Genomic DNA, 16,120 nt, shown 5'->3' with positions numbered 1-16,120 from the left:
GTGATCATTTTCTTTTCTTTTTCAAAACCAAAAACAATTTCTACCACTCGAAGACACTTTAACAGAAGATGGTACTCGAATTTCTGTTGGTTTTAGCTTCAACTTCATGTTCTTGAAAAATAGTAGCTACCAAATATGATTAAGATGTTATGATCTATTTAATGGAGAATTTTAAACGAGGAATGAGATAATAAAGTTCATACAGTAGAAAAATGAGTTTGGACTGAACTTACTAAACACGATTATTAGGCGATGCATGATGTGCTTAAAGAGATTGTCTTCTTTGTTTTATGTTTATGAAATTTATTATTCAAGTTTTTTGATTTAGGATCTTGTTTGTTAATCATATGCTCTAAGGCGTGGACGTAAAAAATTTATGGAGTGTCTTCAACTGTAACAGACAACAACATTAGTTGAAATTTCATTATTTTTTGCATTTAAAAGTGTTGGTTAAAACTCACTGTATAGTTTGAAACTCCCGGTTACTAATAAGTAATAATTAAACACACTTTACTTGGAATTTGATTCAAACATCAATCTTTAAATTAGAGTCAACGAAAATATGTTTGTCCAATCAATTTCTTAATATGACTGTTGACCAAAAAGTTATAAGAAAATTCTAACATCTATTACAAATAATAATTAACTTGTAATTAAAAAAGACCAGGGACGTAGCGTACTATAACAAATCAAACTGCTACAGACCAAACCCCTATTGTAACTCGCAGCAACGCGCGAACACTTCTGCTAGTAACTATTTACAAAAGACATATATAATTATATATATTAGACATAGAGATTGAAACCGACTCTATAATGAATGTGATACTAATGGGGGTATAATGTCTGTATTAAGTGCATAACAGAGAGTTTCACAACAATTCCCCTCAAACATATTATCTTTCATTATTCACATTATCAACATACTTCAGGATGATGCTAAGTTGGTATTTCAGGACCAATTAAATAAACTGACGATGCCGGATTAATTTGTTGCCTCATTAAAAGCCTTGATATGAAAACTAAGTATTACGAAAAATAACTACTTTGTACCAAAAAAATTTTGTTAGTTAATTATGTATGGTTATTATCAGCGACGAAACCACAGGAGGGTCCGGGGTTCACCGGACCCTCCGGCCGACCAAACTTTTATCATGAGTAATTGACACCATGACCGTTCTTACATGTTTTGACCCTCACAAATAGATAGAATAGCAAGAAAAAAGAGTTCGGAAACTATTGATTCATATATTTTCAATTTTCTGGCCACCATAATAAGCGATGCTAGGTTTAGCTTTTGAAAAATGTGTGAGGATAGGCCAAGGAAGATAATGGGTTCAGGTTGTATAAAAAACCTACATTTTATTCATTTGTCTCTTTTCTCTTACCAATAAAGTTGGTAAATGTCTAAAAGATACTCCGTATTAACTAACATTGTACGTTTTTTTATTAACAGTTTGATTTTAGGTTAATATATTTACATTTTATTTATTTTATTTGACACTATTTTATATTTGATTTAGGGTTTGTCGTTTATTTCTTTTTCACGTACTTTTTTTAAAAAATTCAGGAAAAGTAACGATTATACAATCGTTCTTATGATATGCACTATGTCGATTAGTTAAAAGAAATAGTTGTTACATATTAAAGAATACTAGCTTGGTGCCCGCGCGATGCTGCGAGATACACGCTCAAACACGACATCGAACGAATTAGCGGTGGCCTCACTATTGTACGCATATAATGCGGTGTCGGACGTGTACCATTCGTCGGTGAATGGGTAACTCGGTCTGAAACATGACCCAAGTCCACCAGACCCGTTGAGGCCCTAATTGCATGTCACGTAACATGTTATTTTTTAAATTTTAATAAGTATAACAATACCATACTCAAATTAAAGAGAATAAAATGCTCGTTTTTATGGTGTAATTTTTTTTAAAAAATATTAACATGTAAAAAAGTTATTGTCGTTAAAACTTCGTGGGGTTGTTGGTCTAGAATAAGGGGGTTAATATGTAACTATTTAATAAGTTAACAAAACTTACCCTTAAGTTTAAGGACCGTAATTGTAAGTATATTTCAAACTAAATTGTTAAAAACTTCAACCGTACATGCTCATAGTAAGCAAAGACTATACTGCTTCTAGATTTTCAAAATTGATTGCAATTATACTTTAATCAAGAGTGACTGTACCTCTTAAAATTTAAGAGACCCTTCACTCATGCATTATATATAGTATAGATATAGATAATTTTTTTATATTGACCCTTTAGTAATAAAACTCTAGTTCCGTCACTGGTTATTATACACTTGGGCTAAAATATTTGGATCTCACAATTTATCAATTTAATATAAATTAACTAAAACTCAATAAAAAATAAAGTTCTATAATTCGGTCCGGTTTTCCGGTTTTAAGTTCATGCAAAACTAAAACCGAACCGAAATTTTGATTCGAAAACATAAAACCAAACCATCAATTTTTATTTCAACTTAGTTTTTTGAGTTTTTATAACTTATTAGCAAAAATATATAGCCTGTGTTCGACGCGGAGTCATTTGAACCAGGTAAAAGAAACATTTTGGCACCGCAAAATGTAATACCAATTTTAATGCTTCAAACTTGACTCATCAAAACAAAATTCCTCACTTAAATTCGACTTCAAACTTGATACCATAAAATTGTAACCCATTCTATTGGACCATATTAAGGCCCTGTTTGTTTTTGCCTTTTTTCTCTGAATAGAGGAAAACGTCTGATTCAGCGTCTTAATAGCATCTGAACCAGTAAGAGCTTTTAGTGGGTATGAAAACCTTTTAACCCAAAACAAACATACGTTTGTCTCCGGCCTCCATTAACTTCTAACCCGGAGACTAGGCTCCATCTCCGACGACTAGAGGTTCGTCTCTAGCCTCCACCTCTTAATGATTCAGATTTCAGACATTTGAACCATTTCTTAAAATTCAGATGTAGTATTCAGATTCAGACTTAAATCTCCGAAAAAACGTGCATTGCAAAATGTGATTTAACATAAATAATGCTAGTTAGGTTGAACTCACATCTGCTTACTTAACCAAATCCAAACTGAAGCTGACTGCAACACAACACAGGTTGCGTGTTTTACTTAATTCGTCACCGGAGGACGTTGTTTGCGGTAGCTGAACTGAAAACGAAGAAAGAAGATGATTCTAATCCGGTCCATCCGTCCAAACCGACGGGCGATATCGTCGATGCTGGATCTGCAACCACGCTCACTGTCGTCAGCGGCTGCAGTTGAAGCAGAGCGAACGATACGAGAAGGTCCTCGAAACGACTGGAAACGAGAGGAGATCAAATCCGTTTATGATTCTCCTCTTCTCGATCTTCTCTTTCATGGAGTCAGTACCTACCTACCTTTTATTTTACTCTCTCTCTGTACATATATATTATATCGCATTATATACATTTTATCTCTAATTCGTATTCTTCTCATTTCTTTAGTAATAAATGATGTTATTATTGTTTGAATGAGGAAATGCCTAATTTATATTTGAATTAAGCGGCTATGAATTGATAAGGTTTAATTCATGATGTTATTAGGTCTTTTATCGAACCAAGCCGAACAAGGACTTGTTCAACTTCGCCAGTTAACCTTTTATTGGACAGCTCACGAAAAGCTTGACATCCAAATATAACTTCTTTTTCATGTTCGTTCATTAAGGAAATGAATGTTTGTGAACGCAAACAATGTTTTTATTATTATTTGACTAACTGAGAATGGTCAGTGTCTACGGTTCCGTCCAGCTACCAAGTTTGTGTTGGTGTTGGTGTTGGTCTTTTTTCAATATTCATATGTTAATTTTACATAGAAATTATCACATAATACTCATATTATTTTTTGTCTTATAGTTAATAATTTGCTTAAATCTATATGATAAGATTAGAAAATTCATTAAAAAGTATTAACACCTTTAGTGAACAAACATAAACAAACAAAAGTTAACACCTTTGTTTGTGTTCGTTCATTTAGTTAAGCGAATGTAATTCCTTGTTCGTGTTCGTTCGTTCGTTTATTAGAAGAACTTCCCGCCAAGCAGTTTAACGAACATTCGGTTCGTTTTACCAGCATGTTTGATTACTTGATTAAAGGATGAGGAGGTTATCATGAATGTTTAATTAAGCTCAAATTAACCTTAGCATGGTAGATGTGATGTGCAATTTTCTTACAAAAGGTATTGTTTTTCAGGCTCAAGTTCATAGGCATGCTCAAAACTTTAGTGAAGTGCAGCAGTGTACGCTTCTGTCGATAAAGACGGGCGGATGCAGTGAGGATTGCTCATATTGCCCTCAATCTTCTAGGTATGATACTGGAGTCAAAGCTCAAAAGCTCATGAATAAGGATGCTGTTCTGGAAGCAGCACAAAAGGTGCATTGTTTTTTCTGATGTGAATAATAGTATTGTCTGAGATTCACATTGTTTACACATGTTGCATTGTTATTTATAACTGGTACTTGGCAGGCAAAAGAGGCTGGTAGCACTCGGTTTTGCATGGGTGCTGCGTGGAGAGACACAATAGGAAGGAAAACCAACTTTAGTCAGATCCTTGAATATGTGAAAGTGATAAGGTAGCAACTAGCAAGCCACTGTTTTATGTTAATATTTTTGTGAAACTTGTATGATTTGCATGATAATTTACACCCGAAACTATAATTAGCATATAATTTTATATCTGCAGGGGTATGGGAATGGAGGTTTGTTGTACTTTAGGGATGATAGAAAAGCAGCAGGCTTTAGAACTCAAGAAAGCAGGACTTACAGCTTACAACCATAACCTTGACACATCAAGAGAGTATTACCCTAATATTATTACAACAAGATCATATGATGAGCGCCTCGAAACTATCAAACATGTTCGTGAAGCAGGGATTAATGTTTGTTCAGGTTAGCTCATTTTGTTCTAACTTTTGGTCCATGATGATTAATAAAATTTTCACTTTCTGATAAGAATCTGTGTTGTGATGATAGGAGGAATAATAGGGCTTGGTGAAGCAGAAGAGGACCGGGTCGGATTGTTGCATACATTAGCGACACTCCCGTCACACCCGGAGAGTGTTCCCATTAATGCACTTCTTGCGGTTAAAGGCACGCCTTTGGAAGATCAAAAGGTAGTTTCTTTTTTAGTATTAACAAATTTTATGTTTTAGCATATCTTAGTATATCTAGTTTGTAGTCATAGCCATTTTTTGCTCTTTACCAAACCCAAGTTTGTGAGTACAGATGATGATGCACTTAGGTTTGATTTTAGGACACTAATAAGTTCCTGGTTTTGAATAAAAAACTGACACCTTTTGATCATAAGGAAGACCAGATCGCTACTGTTTGCTGTTGCAATAGTTATTGGTTTAAGCTAGTTAATGAAGGTTGTGAGGGGGTCTGTTTGGCTTGTGTTTTTATTCCTAACGGGCCAAATGGGTAAAACCAACTATTTGCAGAAATGGTAAAAGTTTGGGTCTACATTATTTAACTGAACATATAAACAAATGTAAACGAACAAACTAACATAAACGAACGTAATTCAACTAACATTTACGAACATAAATGAACGTCACACATGTTCATGTTCGTTCGTTTAACTAAATGCACAAAAAGTTTGTTTATATATGTTCATTTATTAAAGAAACGAACACAAATGAACTTCCCGCCGAATAGTTCATGTGTTCGTTAACAGACCTCTTTTTGACCTGTCACCCAGCCCTCCCAGTTTGCGACCTTTGATTTAGTTAAAAAATGATTACTAGTTTTTTACTTTGGTACATACTTTAATAATATTTTGTAAGATGTTGAAAGAAGTTGGGATTTTGTGCAGCCAGTTGAGATATGGGAGATGATACGGATGATTGCTACGGCCCGCATCACGATGCCAAAGGCTATGGTGAGGTTATCTGCAGGGAGGGTGAAGTTTTCGGTTCCTGAACAAGCTTTATGTTTTCTAGCGGGTGCAAATTCTATATTTACGGGTGAGAAGTTGTTGACGACCCCCAACAATGATTTTGATGCAGACCAGAACATGTTTAAACTGCTTGGTTTGATCCCAAAACCTCCTGCATTCTCCGATGATGAGGTTGAAACACATGGGGAGGCTGTTTCTAGTTAGTTAATTAGTTTCTTTTGCTTTGTTTGTCTTAATTAGAATAACCATCTTGTATGTTGTCTATCGACTGTTGTGGAAATTAGATATTTGATGAGGTAGGTATTAGGACTATTATCATTCGAGTTAATTGTACTCTTTTTAAGTTATTGCGAGTGTGTGGTTCAATGCGTGTGTCCTGTTATGTTAGTAATCAGCAGCAGGTAGAATTCGGTCGTGTCCTGAAGTTTCACCGGTGCTGCACTGCAATGTGACTGTCATTTACATTCTTAATGACTTAAAACACCTTAATCACATACATCACTTATCTCGAAGTATTATTAACTAACTAGCCTGTGCCCGCGCGATGCGCCGGGGTATGCACACAAACATGTTATCGGATGCATAACCGGTGTTAAAACGTGTATTATGAACAAATTAATGTATAACTGGGTTTTCGAAATTTTAAACTTTTTTTTTAGAATATCTAAATTCATTTGGCTTACTTCTCGCTATAACTTGAACACGTTTTGACTTGTCAAATAGGGATAAACAAATTCGGTATTGGTACCATAACGATACTGATTTGGTACCGTCGGTACCAAAGTTTTGAGTTTCGGGATCGGTATAATATTTCCCGAATTTATACCTTCGGTACCGGTACTATCCCGGTACCGGTATCAAACCGAATATTTTGGTATCGGTACCAGTACCAAGAATTTACAAATTTTGGGATTTGTATTTTCGGTACCGGTACGGTACCGAGCTCATCCCTACTGTCATAGACCTCGATCGTTGACTCGAAAAAATAAAAAAGAAATTTAAAAATGATGAAAAAACTCATTTTGCTGGACATTTTGACCTGAATCAAAATTGATACTTTTTTTTAAATGTCACGAAATCATTTTGCTTATAATACGCACATCGATATTTAGTAAATCATATATTGAGACGTCAACAAAAATAAACACGTCGTTATTGTATGTTTGAAATTTATTAAAACTTATTATATTCAAAGATATAAAAGAAAAAGGAAAATAGTTGAAAATATAGGTAAACTTAATGGGATGAAAGAGTAATTAGTAATTAAATTTACAAAAGTTGAATATAGTTAAAGGGTTAAATTTGTAATTATATTTTTGGTTCATAATTGCATATTTGAGTTGTACTCTTATGCTTAATTGACTTGTACATTATAATAAACACATCAAAATAAAATAAAGTTTACATTGAAACGTCAACAAAAATAAGCACATTGCAACGGTAAGTCCGGTTTTTTTAAACATAATATATAAAAAGATATAGAAGAAATAAAAATTTTAAATGAATTTGTCAAATAAATGGGTAAAGATTAAGGGTTTATATGTAACTACTTTATAAAATAACAAAGTTTTGTTAAAGTTGAAGGACTATATTTGTAACTATTTTCTAATCAAATATTCTTAACCGTTAACATGTCCAAAATACTATACTACCCCTAAAATTTCAAATTTGTATGCATTAGTAATTGTTTATTATGCAATAGTGACTGTACATCTTAAACTTTAAAAGATCATTCACTCATGCATATATATATATATATATATATATATATATATATATATATGGTTGAGTTATAATAAGAAGATTAGTTTCCCTTGGAATGATAGGAAATAATCTTATCCATTCATTTTAAAATTGAATGGTTGAGATTAGATTAAAGAGATCATCAAGTGTAAAACAAGGGTAAGGGCATAATAGGGATAACACATTTGTTGACTTTCTCTCTTCACATGCAAGGCACATGTCAAATACCCCCATCATTTTAAAACGCTCATAACTTTTTTATACGACATTTTTTTTTTCAAAACAACTTCACCATAATAACGAGTGTTTTTTTATCTTTTATATGAGTACCATATTGCTATATAAAAATAAAAAAAAATTCGTGGGTTTTTTACAAAGTGTGTTTTATTAAAATTGTGTTTTACAAAATTGTGTTATACAAGTGTGTTTTATTTTTTCATAGTGTTTTTTGCATTGTGTTTTTTACATTATGTAATTTAATTGTGTTTTTGTCATTGTGTTTTTATTTTCATAGTGTTTATTCCATTGTATTTTTTACATTGTGTCTTTTTCATTGTGTTTTATTTTCCGACGAAATTTCCAAAGACTTTTCCGGCAAGGTGGTGGCAGTGGGCGGTGGTGGTTGTAGGATATAAGTTAAAATTTAAGTGGGTTTTAATTAAGTGGGTTTTTGAAATTAAATTAAGTGGGTTTTCAATATTAAGGTATTAGACAAAAATACCCTCATTCCTAGCTTTCTTAGGATAATCAAACTTCTTATTTGATCTTTTCTATATATATATATATATATATATATTAAAACAGAAATTTTAATTTTTCTTACTCTTAATTAATATATCTATACTATATATAATATAGGAGTGAGGGACCTCTTAAATTTTAAGAGGTACCACTGTTGTTGCATATAGTACAAGTAACAATGCATATAATTTTAAGAAATTAGGGGTAAAATAGTCTTTGCTTATTCCAAAATAATATACAATAATGGTTCTTCAACTTTAATCAAGTTTTGTTAATATATTAAATAGTTACACATTTCCCCCTAATTATAAACCACCTACCCCACGGTTTTTTAACGGCCGTAATTTTTTCACACGTTAATATTTTTTCTAGAAAATTACACCATAAAAACGAGCATTTTGTTCTCTTTTATTTGAGTATAGTATTGCTATAGTTTATTAATTTCCAAAAAACTAACATGTTACGTGATCATTTATTACCGACAATGGGTCGGACATGTTCGGCTAATGGTGTTGGAACAGGTAAATACAAAAAGGGTTGATTTAGTTCATGTCGGGATGAGTTTAGATCGAAAGGGTTCATGTCAAAACGGGCTTCGGGTTAAAACATTTTCGAGTCATAACATGTTCGTCAAAACGGACTGAGTTTTGAAATTACTGTACATTTCATCTTTGCTTCTTGCTTGTCGCCACCAGTTACCGCGCGTTCAAGCATCAGTTACGTGGATGATATTTTTTATACATACCGGGTTTCTCGCGCATAGGCATTATGCGGCGCGCTTACTGGCACTGGTTACACGTCCGAAGCCACGTGAAATGCATATCACCTTCGGGTTACGAACATACCGTGGCGAGGTTACAAACGTACTTACACCGGTTGCGTTTGCGCATACACCGCTGCATCGCGCAGGCTGGCTAGTATACTTTTAAAATGGAGTTTTTAATGGCTTGACACTAAAATCCGGTGAACAAAGTCATTTAAGTATTCAAATGCTCTCATTTTGATCAAAGTTGCTGAACACTTCGATCACTTCCGTCAGTGTGTAACTTGTAGGGGTTTCTACGGGTTTGTTTTTCGGGCCAAGTTAGATCTATAGCTACAATATCAAAATTGATTAAACGTAACATATACTCGATTGATCAGGCAAGTCAAACAGAATGTACATTAGTCGAACTCAATTAAACCTACTAATCGGTTAAATTAGTCTCAAAAATCATTTAAACCATACTCTTTTAAAATGAACATACCATGATCGGTTAAATCGCTGGTTTTGCAAATTGAAGATACTTCAACTGAACTGGCGAAGGTAAGGTTTATTCAGCTTTCAGATTCAGTTTTTATACTCTGTTTAATTTTATTGTTTCGGCTGCTGCGCATAATTGCTTCTTAGTGCAGTCTTCTTTGAATTTCAGAGAACCTCCCCATTGTCTATTTGCTATTCATTACAAACTGAGCGCTAATTTCTGGTAAGTGGTAATGTGTACATAGCTTTTTGTTTCTAATTCACAATTAGTAGTATCATTCAATCTAAATTGCTACCGTCACTTCGTAATTCATATTTCTCTGAATTCAAAGAGTGGATGAAATGTTTATGATGCCAGTGGACTGGTGGTACACATAATGCAGGTTTTTTTGGATTATTTTGATTCCCATTAGTTTGGCATTTACACAGTCTAATAAATTTCTCTCTTTTTTTTGTTGTATATATTGCGGATAAATAATCTAACAAAAATATAATCTGTTTGGTCAAGGTTTGTTTTCTTTGAGTTTCAATCTTTTACAAAAGTTTCTTTTGCTATTTTGTTATTTTCTACCTCACAAAGATATTGATGAACACATGTTTTTAACCAAGAAGAAATCTCATATAGACAAAATCTCATACTTTTGGTTCTATTTTTCAATTTCAGTCATCGTACGAGTTTGTGGATTATTTTGATTCATGAGAGGCATCTGTAAGTAATAACCTCTTTTTTTCTATTATTGTTATTAGCCAATACTAATTGCTTTTGAAAACATGTATTCACAGGTTTAGGCAGCCTATCTGAGTTATTGGGCGTATCTTGTATGCCAGTAGTTAAAGAGAAGACACATCAGGTTTTTATTTCCCGCAAGAGTTGTTGGTTATATAAAACAAATAAGCATATTTCCGTAGAATTTACATAATTTAAGGTATAAATATCTTTTTGACTTTCTTCATATCTGTATAATAATATAAATACTAAAGTGTCTGGAAATAATGGTTTTAGGTTCGTCGAGCAGGATGCCGGGGTGTTCAATTGAAGAGTTACGGACTATTTATTATATGTTATATGAAGCTATGTTGACTCATTATCATACTGGTATGATGAAGGGTATTGCTGCTATTAAAATGAAAAAATAGAATGGTGCCGTTGCAGATGGTTGATGGAAAGGTATAGCATGAAGAATCATTTGGTCTTATGTATGTGTAAGATTGGCTGCTTAATGCTGAATGTTTCATTAGTTTTGACTTTCAAAGGATTACACCATTAGATAAATGTTTATAATTTGTTTAGAATAAGGATTACACCATTAGATGGACCTGATGCAAGTATGGATTTGTTGTTTGTATTATGGATCTTGATTGTGATTGGTGAGTTTTGTATTCTATAAATCCTGTTGTGTTCTATATATCCAATTGTATAAAAGTAAAATTTTTAGTTGAATTCTTGGGCCGGTTTGAAAAGCCTATGTTTTAGATATAGGTTTTAAGCTTTACAATTGCTTGGGGTATGGGGAATTGTTTCAAGAATTGTTGCTAAGACTAATTTTTCTTAGTCTTTATAGAATTGTAGGTGTATATGTAATTGTTTACTTTATTAATATACCGGGCCACTATTCCTCTAGAAAAAAAGTAATACAAAATTAACCATTTTATATATAACATGATCCCTTTTGATAAGCATTTCACACATCTCTATTTAAAAAAAAGGTATTATTTTTCAGAATGAAAAGAAAAAAAAATACTTGTGTCATTGTCACATTAAAATGCCCGTCTACGGGACGGGTATAAAACTAGTTAATTATGTTCATGCTCAAGCTAGTCTTTTCTCAAGTTTGAATTTTTTGGGTCTGGTTCAAGTTTTTTTGAGTCGGGTTTCGGTTAGCCACCGCTGTGGAGGTTTAACTGTTTAAAGTAAACAAGTAACACAAAAACCAACAAACAATCCAGTTATCACACTCTCCGTGTCCTCTACTCCGTCGCCATTTGAACCCCCGGCAGTTAACGATACCCTGCACACTCACCGGCGGCGATGAACTCATCACTCCACTACAATCCTTCAACAACACTCAACCATATCCTCACCTCTTCCTCTAAACCCTTCCACCACCGCTACCTACCAAACCCCAAACCCTATCTCCACCACCGTCTGCTCTTTCCGCCGCCGCAGACATCTCCGCCGCCGCCGCCACTTTCCTACCACTGACTCCGACTCCGTTTCACCTTACACCGATTCCAAGCTTCACATGGTCATTGACCTCGACCAATACATACCGGACAGAGCATCTATAGCATTGAACCGGTTATTAAGAACCGCCGAATTCAAGTTTAATCAATTCGTCGACTCCGGCACCGACGCCGTCGACGATCTCCGGACTCTGATCGCCGTCGACGGCGACCGGCGAGTCGTCGTATCCTGCCGGAAATCAACCGTCTACTTCTTTGGTCAGCTTATCGCTTTAAGTTTGGTTACTGTGTTCACTTTTAGGGTTTTGGTGAAATTAGGGTTAGGGTTTAGGAATTTGTTTAGGAGAAGAAGTAATAACGGTGAAGTGGTGGTTACGCGGAGGGATAGGAGTCTCGGTGGGAGAGAGGTGGTGGTTAGTACGAAACGGGAGTCGGTGAAGGAGTTTGGTGGGTCGGTGAATCCGTTGTTGGATGTTGAGGATTTGGCTATGAGTTATTCGGTTTCGGAAATGAAGAATTGGGAGAAGTCGAGGAAGAAGCTTCCGGATTGGTGGCCTGCGGTGAAGCCGGCTCCGTTGGAAGGGATTGATAAGGAGGAGAATCAGAAGAAGGCAAATTGGTTGATTAGAGGTTGGTTTTTGAAATGTGAAAAACATGAGAATGTTGTTGATATAAGCTTATAATGACTGACCTCTGCAACATGTTAGGTTTTCTGTATGTATATCTTTGTTATCTTCATCAAATGCATGTTTATACATATTCTAAAGTTGATAGGAAATGATGTTGTGGGCATGTTTATATGTTATCTTGATCATATCATATATATAGAGAAAAAGAGAATTTTATTGATATAAGCTTATAATGCCCTTGTTGGTTATATAATTACGCTTTCGTTTTGTGTTCTTGAAGTATCTTTCTTGCCAATAGAAAACTTTTGGTTAGTTTGTACTAAAATTGAAGGGAAATGATGTACTTGGCATGTTTATATGTTTTCTTGATCATGATAATGATTTAAAGAAAATTAAAAGAGGAATGCATTTTCACTATTTGTTAGTAAATTGGTAGCATGGGTTGTGTTACCATAATTTATTATACAATTGCATTTGTCATAGGTAACAAATCAAATTACATCTTCCTCAACTTGATTTCCAGCAATCATGGACTATAGAACAAGTGGAAAGGATATACACGAGGATGATATAATCTTAGTAAGTAGTTTTCTTGAATATTCATACATATCTATGAAACATATTTGTCAAAAATCTTTATGCTTTCATGTCTACTCTTCTATGATTTTGGTTTGAAACACGTGTGAACTATGTTTTGATTGTATGATGATGAATTGCAGTTGCGTAGAATATGCAGAATGTCTGGAGTGAACGTAGTCATAGACACGAGTAATTCACGGGACTCGATTTATCGTGCGTCTGTTGACTTTACTTTGAACACCTGTGGCAGGTATGTTGACTAAACTTCAACAGATTTGTTATTTGCTGTTTATTTATTTATTCATTGTTGTAAGAAATAATTGTTTGCAGGGTAGCAAGTCATTCTACATTTGTGCAGATTGATGGTGAAGATGCACGGGAATTCATTGCTGGGCTTGCTGATAATATTGGTCTTGAAAGCTCTTGGGCTGCTAGAATGGTGGCTGCAGCTGTTGCTGCACGGACCCGCTCGTGGCTCTTACAGGCTTGGGTGAGTTATAGTATGCTTAACATTCTTAGTTCTTACATATGATATATAACAAAGATATAAAGTTCATTTTGTTTTATATGATAAGCCTTTAAAATACGAACAATTTCTTTAATTCGGTCATGTTTTTCAGGCTATGGAGATGCAAGGTAAACATACCGAAGCAGTGGATGAATTATCAAAGTTATGTCTGATTCACAGGATATTTCCACCAGACGAAGGCTCGGTAAGCTCTTTAGTCACAAATATGGGTGTAAATAAGCTGAGCCGAGCTGAGTCTGAGCTCAGCTTGTTTCGAGCTCTGCTATTAAAGTTCAAGCGTGGATTGCTAGTATTGTTGTTTCTTTGTTTTTATGGGCTTCTTACGGCGTGTGAGTTGCCTATTTTTGATTTATAAAAATTTGGCCTTTCATAAAAAAAAGTAGTTTTTCTAGCTCGGGCTCGGCTAGCTATTATCTATTTAATTATTTTATTTATATATATGCATAAGTGTTTATATATTTGTAATTATTACTTTTGTATATAACATAATATATATTATTTAGTTATTTTTAACATAATTTTATAGATAATAACTGTTGTTATGTAAATATATGTCTAATGTATTAATATAAAATATCAGGCTGAGTCTAGTCAAGCTCGATATGTGAAGCTTTGGCTCGATTGCGAGCTCGTTTAAACTTGACTTGATCTAGAGTAGCTCATGAGCAGCTTGGCTTGTTTACACCCCTGTTCACAAAGTGAAATTCTGGAGATTTTTATATCTTTGTTAAATACTTTAATTTTAAATGTGTGCAGCCTGAAATGGAGATGGTAGCTCGGGGGCTTGAGAAACATTTGAAACTAGAACAAAGATTATATTTGCTGAAAATGCTTGTTGGGGTGTCGAGTGAAGAGAACCGCAGAAGTCTTGTGGAAGCTTTAGGTTTGGTATGTGTAGTCACTCTCTTATAGAAACCTGATAATTCCAACAAAATTTGTTTATTACTCGCAAAGCAAGAACAGAAGTCCTAATGTTGTAGCATTGGACTATTGCAGGAAACTTCAGCTGGAAGTGTTGGTGATGAGCAAGAAAGTATGGTGGTGAGTCAGCATGAAGACGATCAAGAGGGTTGATTTGTTTTAGTAACGTTAGCAATATATTTAGCTCTAAATTATAATGATTTGTAGAAGAAGTTGTAAGCATTACAACCTTACTGATGAATTTGTTCAAAATGTTGTGGTCAAACTCAAAAACAATTTACAAGATCTCACATTTTGTGCTTTAATGTCAGCAAATATTCCCATTTTCTTTTTTATTTTTATTTGCCGACGAATTATTGCTGTTTCTCACTTTCTTTTCATTTCCTTACCTTTTTTCTTATTGGTTCTTGGTTTTTTGATATTTAATCTATCACTAAAGTGATCCTGAAGTAAAATTCTGACATGAATGCCAGTCTAATATTTAAGTTTTGGATGAACAAATTTAATAAACTGGATGTGTTTGGATTCTATTAGAATTATGATTTTGAAAATTTAAAATAACTTATGTACAACTACCAACATATTTACAACTTATTTAATATTTAGGGTGTAAACCAAGCCATCTGAATTAACCGGAAAAAGAAAACCAATCAAGACTAGCCTTCATAGGTACCCGTTTGAACCCAATTCATTGGCGACGTAACAAAGTACCCAAATACACACACAAGTAACATATAACTATACATCTACCCACGTAATTCTTCTTCGGTCTCCATCATTAGGTTCACATACCTGAAACCATTATCCGATTTATTTTGCCAAGCCATTTGCGCCAGTTTACCCGATGGGGGTGACCCGAACACCCCCCTTATAACTTGTGAACCATTACAAAACTAGAAGTTATTAATTTTGTTTACTGAATATTTGTTTGCTGATGATTAAAAAAAAAAAGGAATGATGAGGTGTCGGCAACCATATATATTTTGTATTTTCATATGACGGTGGGTCATCGTCTTCTTCAAAGCTACTGAATCATTTGCTTCATGATTAATCCAGTTGGCCCCATCTTACTTAAAACATGCATCTTCTATGATTTCCACCCCTGACCCAACTCAAACCCCACCCGATCCATCAATCTCCACCGTCCAAACTAATATTATAAGCTGACATGAATGACCTACATTCATTCATCCATCAAACAAGCAACCAACCAACATTCCATCGCAGTAAGTAAGTTAATTAGTTACCTCTTCATTTCATTTTCTTTCAGTTTTTATTATTATTAAATTTATATTACCCACAATTTTTCTGTTTCAAATTCATGCGTTGGTTCTAAAATAACGCCAAATTGATTACAAAAAAGTTAATTTTGATCATCATCATAATCTGTGCATTTTAGCATCTGGGTATCTCTTATTACTTCATGGAAAAACACCAAATGCAGCTTCATTTGTTGTTGTAATTCTGTCTTAATTTCACTATCTTGCTGTCTCACATTCATGCATTTGCTCTAAAAAAATTCCTAATTTAAGAAGAAACAAAGTTGTTTTTGATCATAATCTGTACATTTAGCATCTGGGTATCTCTTATTTCTCTGATTCTTCGCTCATTTTTCCCCTGTGCA

At 34.1% G+C, this 16,120-nt stretch overlaps 2 protein-coding genes across 2 annotated transcripts; both read left to right on the top strand.

The window, feature by feature from the left end:
• Positions 1–3,153: 3,153 nt before the first annotated feature.
• On the top strand, positions 3,154–6,297 carry LOC143532985 (biotin synthase, mitochondrial-like). The gene is made up of 6 exons (XM_077027886.1): positions 3,154–3,374; positions 4,223–4,402; positions 4,496–4,602; positions 4,713–4,918; positions 5,003–5,142; positions 5,844–6,297. The coding sequence occupies exons 1-6, from the start codon at positions 3,180–3,182 to the stop codon at positions 6,129–6,131; spliced, it is 1,116 nt and encodes a 371-aa protein (XP_076884001.1). The 5' UTR covers positions 3,154–3,179; the 3' UTR covers positions 6,132–6,297.
• Positions 6,298–11,689: 5,392 nt separating this feature from the next.
• LOC143532583 (uncharacterized) lies at positions 11,690–14,802 on the top strand. The gene is made up of 7 exons (XM_077027604.1): positions 11,690–12,468; positions 12,991–13,046; positions 13,187–13,296; positions 13,377–13,536; positions 13,667–13,759; positions 14,332–14,463; positions 14,572–14,802. The coding sequence occupies exons 1-7, from the start codon at positions 11,898–11,900 to the stop codon at positions 14,647–14,649; spliced, it is 1,200 nt and encodes a 399-aa protein (XP_076883719.1). The 5' UTR covers positions 11,690–11,897; the 3' UTR covers positions 14,650–14,802.
• The last annotated feature ends 1,318 nt before the right edge of the window (positions 14,803–16,120 follow it).

The sequence above is a fragment of the Bidens hawaiensis genome, unplaced genomic scaffold (genome assembly GCF_021521415.1).
Source record: "Bidens hawaiensis isolate Kalapana, Puna unplaced genomic scaffold, B.hawaiensis_p1.1 tig00000702_1, whole genome shotgun sequence".
NCBI classification, from domain to species: domain Eukaryota; kingdom Viridiplantae; phylum Streptophyta; class Magnoliopsida; order Asterales; family Asteraceae; genus Bidens; species Bidens hawaiensis.
Note: the sequence above shows the minus strand (reverse complement) of the source record. Positions and strands in the feature narration are given on the sequence as shown.

Coding starts and splice junctions, on each gene's coding strand:
- LOC143532985 (XM_077027886.1), top strand. CDS start 3,180: ATGATTCTAATCCGGTCCATCCGTCCAAACCGACGGGCGATATCGTCG. Junction 4,603..4,712: donor GAATATGTGAAAGTGATAAG/GTAGCAACTAGC, acceptor TTATATCTGCAG/GGGTATGGGAATGGAGGTTT. Junction 5,143..5,843: donor CGCCTTTGGAAGATCAAAAG/GTAGTTTCTTTT, acceptor GATTTTGTGCAG/CCAGTTGAGATATGGGAGAT.
- LOC143532583 (XM_077027604.1), top strand. CDS start 11,898: ATGGTCATTGACCTCGACCAATACATACCGGACAGAGCATCTATAGCA. Junction 13,760..14,331: donor TTCCACCAGACGAAGGCTCG/GTAAGCTCTTTA, acceptor AAATGTGTGCAG/CCTGAAATGGAGATGGTAGC. Junction 14,464..14,571: donor TTGTGGAAGCTTTAGGTTTG/GTATGTGTAGTC, acceptor GGACTATTGCAG/GAAACTTCAGCTGGAAGTGT.